Below are 15,426 nucleotides of genomic sequence, written 5' to 3'. Positions count from 1 at the left end.
GTAAAACTTTTATTTAGAAATCTTCCCCATATAACCTTATATATGTACACACATCATCATCACCACATGGGTTTTTTGCTAGTCACACACCCACAGTGTTGGCCTCTAGGCTGTACAAAGGTCAAGGTACCGGAGTGGTTACTCCTCTTCTGCAGAAAAACGCAGAGACCAACGCAATTCATCACATACAGTACAACATTGACCGAAAGTGCTGGGCCCGCCCACAGAAACACGGCACTATGTACACGGGCAGGGGCAAGCCTCGGCAGAGGGTCACGTACCACTGAAATCACAAGTACGGAGAGACCCACCCAAATGGCCGATAGAGCTGTCGGCTGACTACGGATGTTGTGCCCTTTGCTTTATTTTTAGAAAAGGATAAAAGTTGTACCATCTTGTCATTTGCCACTACAAATAAAACTGTGTGAGTTCTTCTTAAAAGATGGGATTCCCTCTAGTTACATTCATCTTTGTTTGCCTCAAAATGTTGAACTTTACATTTTTTTTTTCCTTTTCACACAGATATTAAGGATATTCTTGGAGTGTTGCCATTTCTTCATGGGCAAGAAAGAGGCAAAGAAAGAGAAAGCCCTGGAGTACGAAAGATGGAAATAGAAATTATAGATCTTGTTTAGTTCTTACAAAGACCTAAAACCAAGCTCTTCTCTGTCCAGGCCTCTTTGTGGGTAGCCCCATTACATTTTACATAGCCTGCCCATGTTCCCAAATCTCTTTTCCTCTCTCACTCCTGTCCCTTGCCTTGGAATGAGACAGAAATTCAGACAATCTGGAGAAATGAGGAAGGTCTGGATAAATCAGGCAAAAGTGGTGTAAAAAAAAACTTAAATTACCCACTTGTTCACTCCCCAGGCCTGGACTCAGGCTGGGAACCCCACAGCAGGATTGGTACTGAGGGCAACAGAGATATTTTTTTTTCCTAGTTCTGGGGATGGAACCCAGGACCTTGAGCATGCTAGGAAAGTGCTCTACCACTGAGCTACACCCCAGCCGGCAGCAGCTTTGTGGTCTCAAAACACTTCCAGTTTCACAACTGCATTCAATCCACACAGCTGCCCTAGGAGACAGGACAAGCCAGGGTATTTATGAAAAACTGACACTTGGGTACCTTATCCCAGTCATGCTGCAAGTCTAAGAGAAAGGGGAACTGGATTCTTGAGTTCCCAATAGAATGTGTGACCCATCTCACAAAACCCATCCACCCAACCACTCATCCACACGTAACCACTTTCATTCCCACGTCAAGGTTAATCCACTGAGAAGCAAACACAGCCTTAGAGCCCAGGACAGTTGCTCCATTTTTACATAGGTGAGACTCCTGACAGAAACTTCTAAGCATTGGCAAAGAACCAACCCTCGTGTTCATCAAAATATGATTTGGGGTGTTTGAAGTGAGATGGAGAGTCAGCGTGCTTCTATGATCAACCATATTGTCCCCATGGCCAAGAACTGGACCTCACAACTTAAAAGGGAGGGAGGGGAGCTTGGATCATTTCTTTTCTGCATAGGGCTGTACTGGAGGCCTCATCACAGCGGGGGTAAGCTACTGGGCCCAAACTCAGAACAGGAAAGGCGCTTTCCAGCAGCCACAGTGATGGGTTCTTGCATGACAGGATATTTTCTCTGACCTCAAAGGCAGAGCCTGGTGGGAAAGGTGACTTAAAGTACAATGACAAATACAGAGGACTTCTGTGCAGTTTGTTTCATGGGCTTAGAAATGCATCACAGGCAGAAAACTATGTCCCACCACCTGGATTGACACGGGGATAAACAAAGGGGTAGTCGTTCACACTACAAAAGGATTCTTCACTACACAAAAGAACTTGCAGTAGTTATTTCTTTAAAACATGAAGGATAAGGATTTGATTTACAAAAGTGTCATGTACAACTTTTGGAGGGGACACTTCTGTTGCAATACATCAACCTCCCCTACACACCCTTGATGACTAAAAGCTGCACAATCACAGGGTACTTAAAGTTCTGCTAGATGAATGTGCATATGTTTAGCCAGAGCCTGGTCTCTGATTGGATTTCCCATGCCCTAGAAGTGGGGTTGTGTCCTGGTTCATATCCAGACCTAAAGATTCCACCAATAACTGAATTAAGAAAAAAAAATTTAAATACAAATAATTCATAGGACAGTTTGTGCTCAATTCATTCAGAAGACCAGACTATTAGCAGACATCTTGCAGCAGGGAACACCCTCTAAGCTTCTAGGAGAATGTGCATGGGGTTGCCCTTCTCCTTTCAGCACCAACAGGTGCCTACTAGCACACTGGCATTTGCTCACCAGCACAAACAGGGATGAGCTGGATTCGAAGCCCACATACCCAAAATCTCTTGCTCATTTTCACTCTCATATCATTTTCCCTTTCTTTGCCTTCACACAAAGCCCAACAGGGCATGCTCAAGGCTGCAGACTCCATCTCCACAACCACAGGATAGGAAGGCAAGTCTCAGTGGGGAGAAAGAACTTTGATCCCCAGGGCAAGAAGTAAGGGCTACTGGGTTTCCTGACCCTCTGGCCCAGCTAGTCCAGAGCAGGCTGTCCAATGGCCAGCTTCTTCAACCAGGCCCTGAAGAAGGCACCTCAAGGCTTGTGACTCTCCGCAGCAGCTGGCAAGCTGGATGGATCAACATGGGCCTGGGTGAAGACAGGGCTCAAGAAATGGGCAGTCATTGGGTACCTATATATTTGGACAGAAGCAGCCACAAAATACACCCAGCCAGCTTGGGAGGGGCTAATGGCAAGGCAGAGACTGCTGGATACATCAGATGACACAGCAGACAACTCCAGGTGTCAGCCAAGACAAGGCTCCAAACTCCAGGCCAAACAGTGACACTTGAGCCTCTCTCTTAGGAAGTCTTAGGGTTTGGGGGAGGGGGAAGACCGTGCCATCTTCAGAAAAAGTACCTACCACTTTGCTCCATTTTCCTGTTCTCCTACTGAGGCAGGAAACAGAAAAGCCAGCCTTAGGGCTTCCCAAAGTTCAGAGCGCAAGGGAATTTCATAAAGTCCATTGCCCTGTTTCTCATCTCACTTGCCCTAAAGCTCACCATCCCAGTGGCCTAGGGGTCCTCTCCCAGTTGGTCCTGGGTGACCCCAGACCCATCACCGGGGGCCAGCCCCATCACTGGCGGGCAGCAGGGCAGAATGGAGGCTGCGGGCCGTGTGCTTGGGTGCCGGCTCCTCGGTGTAGCTGTCCGGGCTGGCTGCCCCATCCAGGGAGCTGCCGCAGCTGGAGTTGGGGGAAAGCACGTCCTGCAGGAGGTCATCTGGAGGAGCGCCAACCCCTGTTCCACCCCCGCCTCCGCCCGCCCCCACCACGGGGTCCTTGCCAGGCTTGGCCCGCTGGGTGCCCTCCTCCTCCTGGTCATTAAGCAGCTTGGCCAGGAAGTTGATGTACTTCATGGCTAGGCGGAGGATCTCATTTTTGCTGAGCTTCTTGTCTGGGGGATGCGTGGGGATCAGCTTGCGGAGCTCAGCAAATGCCCCATTCACATTCTGCTGCCGCCATCGCTCCCGGCTGTTGGTGAATATCCGCCGCACTACTTTGGGGTGGGGACCTGGAGGGTAGGAGGACACAGATTAGGAAAACAAGCTGAGATTTACCCCCTCAAAGGACTCTCCATTCACTGAAAGGCTTCAGAGACCCAGAATGCCTTTTTGTTGTTGTTGTTACTCAGGAGACTCATATTCTGAGTTCAGTTCATGTCACCTCCTCTGGGATCTTCCTTCAACCCTCCAGACCCATCTAACCAAACCCTATGTCCCTACTGCTCCTTTGTCCCCATCACTCTTGATTGTTATATATGTTTCTGTGCTTGGCACCGTCTCAGGGTTGTGCAGAATTTGAGACGGTATGTCATTCATTTCGTCAGTCACTTGTGCTAAGAGCATTATGTAGCAAGACAGAGTAGAGCCAGACCCTCTAGATTCAATTCCTGAATTGAACTGTTCACTATTCAAGTCCCTCTGGGCAAGGCCCTTAAATTCTGTGCCTTAGCTTCTTCATCCATAAAATGGAGAGAGTATTGGTAAGTAAAGTCATAAGAAAAATTGTTATGTAGGTTTGATGCCTCATGCAGGTAATGTCCTTAACACAGCCTGCCTCAGTTTAAACATTCAATTTGTGTTAGCTATTACTAGCCATTAATCAAATTTTTACTAACAACTCAGGTACTGTGCTAGGCATTAAGACATATGGTGAACAAAATATACTCCTGCCCTCATGAAGCTTACATTTGGAGGGTATGAGAGACAATAAACAAGTAGTAAAAAAAAAAAAAAAAATCAGGGGGCCAAATAATAAGTAAAAGACAGAAAAGAGCTACTACTGTTTGTGAAGGTGCCTGGAAAATGTCTTTCTGATGTGATGACATGTATAAGGTAAAAACTTAAAGCTGAAACAAAGTCAGCCAGGCACAGGAAGAGAAAGGAAGAAGAGTGTCCAAGCAGAGGGGATGTCATGTGCATAGTCCAGAGTGTCATGTGCATAGTCCCAGAGGCGGAAAAGGGCTTAAGCTAGCCTGGCTGGAATATTGGAGTAGGCAGGACTCAGATCCCACAGGGCCCTGTGGTAAAGTGTAAGGATTTTATTATAGGGGTGATGGAAAGCACAGAGTAGGGGCTTTAGTGCAGGTTTCCTGAGTAACTAATCATTGAGATGGGAAGAGGGAGGAATGAAGGGAAAGTAGAGCCCTTAGGGAAAGAAATTACCCTGTGGGCTCCTTGCCCAAGAAGAGGTGAGGAGAGACAGCTATGCATGGTCATGGTCTTAGGCTTCAGATAGGCTTTGGAGAACTGCCTCAGTCTCCCTGTCTACAATGCATTGCTTAAAGCTTAACCTGATAGTCTCTAGCATCCTGGTACTAAGGCTTGCAGAGCAGAAGCAGCCACCAGAACACACATATGGAACGCTTATGGTATGCAAAGTACTGTGCTAAATGTTCAAGTCTGACCTGTTAGGCAGTCCCAGTTTCAATGGAAGGTGCTTACTGTCCCTCAAATCCCTCCACAGTTTTCTGACCAGCACAGGAAGGGAGGGGAGAGGGTGAGCACTCACATGTCCTCAGCACCTGCTCTGAGCCAGGCCCTGAAAACATTCTTCTCCATCATACTCTCTGAACAATCTGGAAGGAAACTATTATTCACCCCATTTACAAGGAACTTTGGCTCAGAAAAATTTAGCAATAAGAATCCACAAGTCCTGATTCTAGAACTTGTACTGGTTCTACTTCTATGGACTCTTGGTTCAGTCTCTGGTTTCTAAGTCCCGGGGACATGTCCTGCACTCCCACCCCTCCCTATACCTATATGTCTAACTATTCCTCTCTGGGTCCTTCCCTGAGGCACCCCCCCCACACACACGCACACATACACAAACATTCCTTCCTCTTTCCTTGTCTGTTCATCCTTCTGGCATCCTCTGTCTCTCTCTGGCCTGGCACTGAGTAGGTGCTTAGTATACACTGGTAACATTTATGGACAATGACTTTCCTATGCTCCTGCACTTCCCCAACCCTCTTACCTGGTTTTTCTGCCTCTTCCCTGAGGAACGTCTCGGTTGGTGTTGCCTACTTCCAATTTGGTACCCCCAGTTCTCCTAGGCTCTAATCCAACAGCACCCCATCACCCTTCCCTCTTGGTCCCATATGCCCTTGACCCAGGAAGTCTTGGACTTCTGAGGTTTGTTCTATTGTTAGAATCTAGCCCACTTCTCTCCCAAACCCCACAGAGGGCACTATCCAGGAAGCTCAAGCACTCTATACACACACACACACACACACACACACACCATTTGCCAGCTCCCAGCATAAGTCCTGGCTCTCCTGAGGCCCCAGGGCCCTTCTTCCAGGAGCCCCAGCCAGGCTGAAGCCTTGCAAACTCTAGTGACTTGCTCAAAGTCCCTTGGCTCTGAAGATCCCACTCTTCTATCCTGGTGTTGGGACCCAGTTACATCAAGTCAACTTTGGGAGGAAGACAGGGGTCCTCCAAATCTCCCAATCAAGTTCAGGACCAAAGAACACTCGGGTAGTTCACAGAAGTCCTGAGGCCTCTCTGGGCCAGAATAGAATCTGTGATGGCAGGAAGAACTCCAGGTCTCAGCCCAGAATGTGGAACAAGATAGGTAAGGGTGGGACACACGTAGGGCCCTTAGAGGTGCAATTTCAGGCAGGAGCAGACTCCAGACTCCAAAGAGGCATTGAGGAGAGGGGCAGGGACTCCCTGAGAGGTCAGGGGTTAGAGTAGATTGTTCCTGCCCTCCCCAGGATCCTTGACAGAAGGTAGGAAAGGAGCCCAGAGTGGGGACTAGAACTGACTCTGTAGCTGTAGGAAATGCACCACTCTAAGTTCCTCTCCTGTGTTCCCTCCTTCCAGGGTATGAGTTTGACCCTCTCAGTCTTACCTATGTCTTCGCCTCACTCCAGCTCAGTTCCAAGGAAAAGGGTTTTGATAGTTTGAGGTTCCGAGTTGACCTGCCAACCTATGTGGGACACCTACATAGTCCAGATATTCCTCCTCCACAGGTCTCTAACCAGCGAGAGGGGTAGGGTACAGAGGTGAGGACAGGGGAGACTCACCATCAGTAATCTCCATCTCGTAGGGGGAGGGTCTCCTCTTCACTCGATTGTTAGTGGTGAACATGGGAAAGGCATCAGGCTCCCCAAAGAAACCGCTGTGGAGGGAGCAGGCAAATCACAAGATCGCACATTGGGAAAATCAGAGAAAGAGGCTCCTTAGGGATCTTCCCCACCTGTCCTTGATCCCCTCACTCCTGGAAGGAAACCCTGCTCTTTTCACACTTGAATTTGATAGATGAATTATACACACACACACACACACACACACACAGGTGAACTCACAGAGCAAACACACAAAAAATGAACACATACACACACACTCTCCTCCCCTAGAAAGCACACAAACCACACGGACACCTTCACTCCCAAACAGGTGCCTACATAGGCAGTTGTGGCCTGAACACCTGATGGTATGCAACTCCTGCACCACAAAGGGGCATGATGTTCCCTCCCACCAAACTCACCCCACCTTCACCCGCGCCCCCTCTGCCCGCCCTCCGATGCCACCACGCACAGGAAACCCTGACTCATCGCCTCCAACTTGCTCCCCTACCGATGGCTCTCCCCCATCACCCACTCGCGGTTCTCTCCCGCTTCCTCACCGCCTGTCCTGCACTCTACCCTGCCTGCTCTTCCCCTCCCATCCTGACCAGGCATCCTCCCTGCAACTTCGCAGTAACCCAGCAGGGAAACCTGTTCCCTCACACCTACTGTATAGACCAAGCCAGGCACCACAGCTGGGAGCCGAGGGACTAGGGTAGACTCCATCAAGGATTTATTCGCCCCCCATATCCTTGCCTCTTGCCTGTCCACCTAGGGCTACACCTTCCAGCATTTCACACACTCAGCAGCAAACACTGCCTCTCTCACAGAGGAGCTCATTCAGACACATTTGCCAGGGACGCACACACAGAGGACCCCCCCCCATCTACACCACCACCACCCAGGACACAATGCAGTTACTCTCACACAGCCTCAAGCCTGCACCACTGAAGGCTTCCATACACCCGTGCACGCCGCAGGTCACATCTGTCTCGCAGCCACACACACGCTCCCTAGCTCTCTCGAAGCAGGCTTCTTTCCTATGCTCTCACACCGGTTCCAGCTTCTGGCTCCTACGCCCAGAGGTTCCAAACGATACGTCCCTTCCCGCGATTCACAGCAGGAGAGTGGTCGGCTCCCACGTGCAGACGGGGAGCCCAGCTGCTGCAGCCGCTCACCTGCCGAGTGAAGCCAGCGGCTGGCTGAGGCTGTAGAGCAGAGCGCGGCCGGGGCCGCCGGGGGCCGCCAGCGCCGGCGGGCTCAGCTGCACCATGCGGCCGTCGCCTGGCAGCTCCGCCGGGGCCGAGGTGGGCGCGGGCGCCGGGGCGGGTCCGGGAGGTCTGCACAGCTCGGTGGTGGGCACCCGATGGCGCGCTTCGGCCGCCGCCGCGTCTCGGCCCTTTAAGTCTCTCGCGGCGCCGCCCCCACCGGTGGGGCCGCCCCCCGGGCCGCCGCGAGCACCCAGCTCGATGACCGGGGGCTCGGCTGGGGCCGCGCGGCTCGTCTCCTTGGTGACGCCGTTCAGCAGGACCAGGTGCGGGGGGGCCATGCGGGCCTCGGCCGCTTCCCGTCCCTCTAGCGGGGGGTCACTGCGTGCCGCCTCGCTCGGCGGCCGCTCGGTCATCCTGCGGGTAGACAGACAGACAAGCGGACGGCCGCTCTGACAACAGCCCCCAGCCCAGCCACAGAGAGCTGCCGGGCAGAGAGGAACTCGCGCACAGAGGCTGAGACAAACTTAGCGCCAAGAAGACACACAACCCAGTCCTCGATCCTGGGGACCTGAAGGCCAGGCGGGTCTGCGGCCCAAGGAAAAGGGCTTATCTGGACTGGGAGGAGGGAGAGTGCCAGGGAGGCACAGAGACTGAGGGCCAAAAGGACACAAATGGAGAAAGAAGGCAGATACACTGGAAGAAAAGAAAACCGAAGGGAATAAAAGGAGGAAGGAAACGTACAAAGAGGAGTAAAAGGGCACCCCGTGCCCCTTCTCAAGCCGCAAGGGAAGAGGAGGGAACAAATCCCCGACCCGTGTTCTTCCCGCCCCGCTTTTGGTTTTGGCGGGGAATCTGTCATGTACGGTTGGGGTGCTTTCGGAACAGCCCTTCACCTCTTTGCAACACCCTCCCTCAGCCTGCGGAGGGACACACACATACACATCCCGCACACATACACCCAGAAACCTGGTGGAGGTGGAAGTAGGGAATTTCATTAGTCCCTATAGGGACTGGAGTTCTCTCCGCCAACGCTGTAAAAAAAATAATCCAAAGAAATTGTTCCACGCCCCCCAAATACACATTCACCTGGTTGTGCTGAGCAAATTCACCCTGTATTCAGTGCACTGCTGAATTGCTCCTACCCAGATACACAGAAGATGGGTCACCAAGAGACAAAGATGATTCCGGCACTACAGCCCTGTATGCTTCATCCTATTCTGCTCAGTGGGACTCAGCAGTAAGGGAAGACTGGCTGAGATGGTTTGAAGCCTAGACATTCAAAGAGGCCTATAGGATCTGATCTCCCCTCCAAAATCAGGATGAGGTATCAAGAAGGCCCTTGAATGCTTCCAGTCCCCATCTTGGTGTTCTCTAAGAAATAGAACTCTGATCTCACTTTGTGTTATTGTCCTATATATACACTGGAACCCAGAAACTCCCTCTATCCTGCACAACCACACTCTAAGATAACTACATCCACTCTATTTCCCATGAGTATTCTAAAGTCTTTCATCACCCAGCTTTCCCAGATAGAAACAAACCCCAACAAGAATCTAACAGAAAAACCATGAGACTCAGAATCCAGAGTTTGGGCATGTTTGTGAGTTATTTTAATAAAAACATATTAACACACTTGTTAATTGTCTAAAATAAGTTTTCTGCTCTCAGGATTATGTAACTGGGGTATGTTAAAGCAGCACAGAAATAGACCAAAGTCCCAGTCAACTCAGAGCAGAGTCCATCTAATATTTGTGGCAGCCATCAAGCTCCTCCCCTCTGCCACTGCACAATATTCTGGACAGAGTCATCTGAGAACCGTTCCTTCCTCCCCAGAAGGGAGACTGACTGAACCTTCCCAAGTCTCCTACAGAATTCAGCTCAATTACCAACACACACACTAGCTGGTAGAGCACAGAGATTCAGACTGCACACCTGTGCTGGGTCTGCCAGCCCCCCACTTAGCCTGGAAATTATAAAATTCCCCAAGTTTTGATGTACACAGTCAGCAAAGGCAGTGCATCTACAATGCTTCACTGAAAGTGAGCTTTTGATTATAATGGAGACAAAAGGTCTGGATCCACAGAATGCCACAGCCAAGACACTCAGGCCACTGGAAATGAACCAAAAGCATACCAGTCATCCTAGCTTTCCTACCCTACCTTTGCTGAAATACACCAGAAATATAGTCCTTAGTGAAATGTACAAGCCCTCAGGTGTTGGCTCCCTACTTCAAAGTCAGCACCATCAGTGTATACCCAGTGACATGTGCTTCAGCTCTAGCTTCTAAATGACAAATGATGTGCACTCCAATCAAATAAGCTCAAACTCTCTTATGACACATGTATATGCTGATTAATTTTGCCCTGCAGCAGTAAAAGCAAGTTCCTGAGAGGCAAAAGGAGTATATATTCCACATGAGTTGACCCTGGTCCCAGTGTTCCTCTCCAAATGCCTATAAATATCCATCTATCCAAAGCTTCCTGTGAGAGACATAGATTAGCCTTGGGACTCTCTTGGAGGCCTCTCCTTGCTCCCTCCCCTGGAACTCAGGAAAACCCAGCCACCTCTTCTGAGCCCAGGATCGCTCCAGTCAGGGGTCCATACCCAGGAGAAAGCCACCAGATGACTCATAAGCACCTATGATTGTTGAGGACTAAACTGAATCACTTGGCTTCAGTTAAGATTACTGAAAGGAAACCCTGGGTGATTTTTATTCGTTTTTATTTGGAGAGGATGGAGAAGTGGGGAGGTTTAGGACAGAATGGCACTGGACTATTCAACAATTCTTCTCTTTGTGCAGTAGAAATTCAGCTTGCAGCCCTCAACACCAAATCCTCACACCTCAGTTGCCAAACAGCAGAGTCTTTCAGCATGTGCCTAAACAAGGAGATCCCCAGTCTCTAGTCCCAACCCTCCATTCCCTGGTATGGAGAATTTCTTAGATGAAACAGCCTCCACAGGGCCAGGGCTAGAGCCACCACCTTACACTGGCCTCCAATCCCTCCTACTGCATCAACACCAGCAGGACACTCTGGGGAGCCTGAGTCCACATCAAACCCAAATCCACCAGTATCTGCTTCTACCAGAGTGGAGGCTATTCCAGCACTACAGGCCCTAGGCCTCAGGCCCTGTGTCAAGGGCTCACCCAAGAAGCCAGGATGGCTTGGGCCTTCTTCCTGCAGGAGCGCCAGGCACAGTCTAAACCACCCGGATATAGCCGCCACAAAGTTACCGGCCTTGTGTAATGTCCACTGAACCCAGACGGATGAGAGCCGCAGGAGGACTCAGTTCAACCAGCTGGTTTTACTGGAGGCCGGAAAAAGGAAAGAGCCCTGCTGGATGCCAGAGGCAGCTAGTGGCAGTCAGACCTGAATTCCCAACTCAATCTAAGACCAGGCTCATCTCTTCCTGAGCCTTCCCCACCTCAAGCGGGAACCCCAAGTCCTTCCTGGATACTTTGTTCTCCAACACTCACCCCTACCCCCCCCACCCCCCCAAAAAAAAAACTCACCTGGGACATATTTAGAGAGACTGGCCCCTCTGAACAGGACCTTCACTCCTCTGCTGGAGGAGAGGGGTCAAGGTTGTAGCCAGGGGTCTTTGCTTTCCCCCTCTCTCGCTGAAAGGCTAGCAGTTAGTTGGGCTGCTGTGTGGTCCTGGGCGGTCTGCCGCGCCCAAAGCGAGTTTCCAGGAACGATGGGGGTGGAGAGAAAAAGGGAGGGCGAGAGGGAGGGGAGAGAAAAATGGGGGTCAATGGCTGGGAGTTACCTCATGTCCCCCACCAACCAGCTTACGGAACCACAAACTGCTTTCTGCCCCCAACCTGCAGGTGTTTGGAGCCTCCCCCACTCCCCTTAAAAATGAACACTACGCCTGACCAATCAGAAATAACTATTTAGTCCAACAACAACAACCCCTCCCGGCAGGCTGCCCAGAGCGTTTTCGTACCCTCCAACTGGGATCCGACTGGTTCAGTATGGCCGAATTTGTTTTCTAAGCACGGACGTGTCTACGCGGTATACTCTGTAACCAGAGCCAGGCCCTGGCCACAGCGCATAGGGGTACCTACTCCCCGGCCTGATGTAGATGGGTGAGGGTATGTGTCCGGAAAGGTGAATAGAGTCTCCAGGCCCTTATCTGTGGTGCAGAACACCAAAGTCCAACCCCTCCTCCACAATACTCTCCTGACCCCCATCTACCCATCTCCAGCCCAAAGTGAAACCAGAACTCGATTCCAAGGGCTCTACTTCCCTGAAGGAATGGAACGGAGTCAGAATTGGGGGGGGGAGGGGGTTGTCTGATCTATTCAGGTCCTTTCTTTTCTCTCTACTGACGAGAGAGAGAAAAACAGAGAGGGAGAGAGAGAAAGAAAAAAAGAAAGCAAGTTAGGGTAAGTAAGGGAGAGAGAAATAAAAGGGGTAAATTCTTTCCCTTCCCCTCCACCAACCCTACAATACGATTTTCGATTTTTCAGGGTTTAGATAGGCAGAATGGGGGGGGGGATTCTAGTAATTTGTTGCAGTAATAAACAGGCAAAAGGGAAGGAGGATTAAAAACCAACCAGATACTGCTTGCAAGGGTGTAGCCAGATTTAGTTTGCTTTTATTCCCACCCCCGTGGGTTTTGTTTAATTTGTTTTGCCTAAATTGTCCAGTTTATCATCACACATCGAAGTCTTGGATTAATTGCAAAGGCTTCCTTCCTTTTGCCCGTGACTCTGATGGAAATACAGGAATAATTCTTCCCTGAATTTCGATCCAATGCGGGAGATTTTCTTTATCCTCTTCTAATCCAAATGGAAAAAGGGGAAGAAAGAAAGAAAGGGGAACCCACTCATCCCGGTGTGTTAGTTCGGGGTTGTGTTTGCTTCATGACTGAATCTCGGTCCAACCCCTCCATTTTCTCTCCCTACCCCAAACCCAACAACTTGAAAACAGAGCTGGAGGGCGGGGGTAATAGGACTGCGCGGCTTTGTTCTCCCTCCAAAGAAGCTAAAGGGACTTGCTGCCGCGCTTTTGGACGATTATTTTTAATCAAAATAGAATGCTAATGATGATGATCATGATGATGATGACATTGGCAATCACAACAACTGGCAAAACAAAATCCTTTCTTCTCCAGTCAGGGCAACACTGACCCCATTCTTCCGAGAAGCGCGAACTCGATCGTGGTCACCCATGCGACAGGCATCTGACCCATAAGGAATATCGCTCATCGAGGAAAGGGTAGGAAAATGTCCCCCGGAGGTGATCCCGAGGGCCCCCCACCCGTGGCGCGAGGCCTTGGGAAAGTGCATCCATTGTCCTTACCAGGCCTCTCTTCTAGACCACTGCGGCCGGCCGCACCCGTGAAACTGACCAGAAAAGGGCGAAGCCGGAGTGCGGCGCGAACCCAAGCCCGCGGCTGCCGGCTTGAAGGCGCGGGCCTCTGCGAGCGCTGCTCAGCTTCCAGCTTGGAAGAGCTTCCCACTCACCAACGAACCCTTCAAACACCGAGGCGCAGACTGACCTCCGGACAGAGCAGCAGCCGATTGGGCTCTGTTCGCCCATCCAAGCCAGCACTGGCTCCCGAATACATCATAATTTGGAATAAAATGTGAAATCCCGCTCCCCGCCCCCATGCCGACGTCCCCACCAGTGCCTGGATCTCTCGCTCACCCTCCCCCACTCCCGCCCCCAGCGATTTGCAAATGCACCTCTAAAGGACACAGGCATAGAGACACACAACTCAGTGTGGACAGGGCCACACAAGGTCCAGCCCCATGGGAGGGAGGCAAATAAACACAACCAAGCACTGCCCCACAAGCCGACATGGTCAGACCCGCACGCTGCCCAACATGACACAACGAAATCAGTCAAATGCAATCACTCACGGACACACACCCACCCCAACATAGGATCACACAGGCGCGACATAACAACGAAACCACCCAAACACAATCGCCAGGACCACACACCCCAACAGCAGAACCCGAACCCTGTTGAGAAAGGAAACGGGCGAATGACACACAACGAATAAACGGCAGAAGGGCCTCGAGGGTCCAAATCTACACACTCAAACAGTGCAGGCACCATTGCACAGGGACACGCAACCTATCGCCAAAAAGACCACACTCGGAAACAGACAACATTGCCCACAGCTCACACGCACGCACTCTCACAATCCCACCGCATGCACACAACCACGAAGAAGAAATGAAAACCAACCACCGCCTCGCGCATTTCTGTATATTGCGTAAGGAAAAAGGGGAAGGAAGGAAGAGAGTCTCGGAGGCGGGAGGGGGACGGCGAGGGCGGGGGTGTCCGTGGAAAATGCCCCCCAACTAAAGAAACTGAAGGAAAAGGAGCGCAGGCGTCTTCTGCGGGTGTGGGGAGCGAGGGAAGAAACTGACGAGGAATTCCGTGGGAGGCGGGAGGTCGCTTCTCCCCTAGAAAAAGGCCAGAATGCTCACGTTTTTCCGTACGGGGGGACGCGTGTGGCCATTTTGAGGCCAGCTCCTTGGCGGTGGAGGCCCGGCCCCTCCGCAGCCCGCGCCCCCGCCCGCCCGCCAGCCCGCGCCCGGCTCCTGCCCCACCGCGCTCTAATCCCGCTCACGTTCCAGGCCTCGTTAGCATGGGCCGAGGCGCGCCGGGGCCGTGTGCGCCGCCGAGATAAGGCACTGCCGCGGGTCCGCCCGCCCCCGATAAGCGCCTCGGCCATTATGGGCCAAATGATTCATTTTAATTTGGCAATTTCACCGGAGGGAGTGGGAACTGGTTGCGCGGCGCTGGGACCGGCTCCGGAATGCGCCACCGAGAGAACGAGCATGCTGCCTTCCACCAGCGGATCCGGCCCCATTTCTCATCCCGCGACCTCTCACGAATCCAGGCTTCCTACAACCTCAGTCACTCCCTGGGCCTTCCAGACACTTTTCTTCAGCGAGTCTTGCCCTCTGAAGACCACCATGACATCCCAAGACATCACCTTCCAACCCTTCTTTCTTCATTCATTCTTTCTCCCGTGTCTTAGACATCCAGATTTCAGCGGACAGTTCCCCTTATCTCAGGAAGTCCCCCAACTCCTCTCTGGCCTTCTACCCTTTCGGCTCTAAAATGGAGTCAGTAGAATAAATCCAGGGGGGCCCTAGGAGGTTTGGAGTGATTGATGTCAATAGAAGATTAAAATGTCCATTCTGCTTAATTTCAGGCGTAGCCCAGAGCCCAGGATCACCACTCCCCCCGTAAGGTTTTCTTGTGTGTGTGTGTGTGTGTGTGTGTGTGTGTGTGGTGCTGGGGATTGAACCCAGAGCCTTGTACTTGACTGACAAGCACTCTACCAACTGAGCTATATCCCCAGCCCCCCACCCCGCAGGTTTTTTAACAAACATTTTAATCTTGCTACTGAAGCACTGTGCTAAGTACTCTACAAATATTTTTAATTTTCATAAACAGTTCTCAGAAGTTGGTGCTTTTGTTATTCTCAGTTTACAGATGAGGAAACTGTGGCACAAAGAGTAAAATGCAATGTTACATTTCTAGTGAGTGGTGGAGCCTGGGTTTGAAGGAAATTTGGCCCAGGAGTCTTCTAGATC

The 15,426-nt window shown here is 51.2% G+C and overlaps 1 protein-coding gene across 5 annotated transcripts; it reads right to left on the bottom strand.

Annotated features, from left to right (window-relative positions):
* Positions 1–14,841, bottom strand: Tal1 (TAL bHLH transcription factor 1, erythroid differentiation factor). Of its 5 annotated transcripts, none has more exons than XM_047528757.1 (5): positions 14,820–14,841; positions 11,368–11,521; positions 7,824–8,270; positions 6,604–6,698; positions 1–3,585 (listed from the first exon to the last, which is right to left on the bottom strand). In XM_047528757.1, the coding sequence occupies exons 3-5, from the start codon at positions 8,267–8,269 to the stop codon at positions 3,131–3,133; spliced, it is 996 nt and encodes a 331-aa protein (XP_047384713.1). In that variant the 5' UTR covers position 8,270; positions 11,368–11,521; positions 14,820–14,841; the 3' UTR covers positions 1–3,130. The 5 variants fall into 5 exon arrangements, with proteins under 5 accessions (XP_047384713.1, XP_047384724.1, XP_047384684.1 ...); XM_047528768.1 differs by lacking the exon at positions 14,820–14,841 and adding an exon at positions 14,308–14,343; XM_047528728.1 differs by lacking the exon at positions 14,820–14,841 and adding an exon at positions 13,166–13,467.
* Between the last annotated feature and the right edge of the window lie 585 nt (positions 14,842–15,426).

The sequence above is a fragment of the Sciurus carolinensis genome, chromosome 1 (genome assembly GCF_902686445.1).
Source record: "Sciurus carolinensis chromosome 1, mSciCar1.2, whole genome shotgun sequence".
NCBI classification, from domain to species: domain Eukaryota; kingdom Metazoa; phylum Chordata; class Mammalia; order Rodentia; family Sciuridae; genus Sciurus; species Sciurus carolinensis.
Note: the sequence above shows the minus strand (reverse complement) of the source record. Positions and strands in the feature narration are given on the sequence as shown.

Excerpts from the sequence above, each read along its gene's own strand:
- Tal1 (XM_047528757.1), bottom strand. The coding sequence starts at position 8,269 with ATGACCGAGCGGCCGCCGAGCGAGGCGGCACGCAGTGACCCCCCGCTA. Across the intron at positions 6,699-7,823 it reads CCGCTGGCTTCACTCGGCAG|CGGTTTCTTTGGGGAGCCTG; the intron begins GTGAGCGGCTGC and ends CTCCCTCCACAG. Across the intron at positions 3,586-6,603 it reads CGAGATGGAGATTACTGATG|GTCCCCACCCCAAAGTAGTG; the intron begins GTGAGTCTCCCC and ends CCTACCCTCCAG.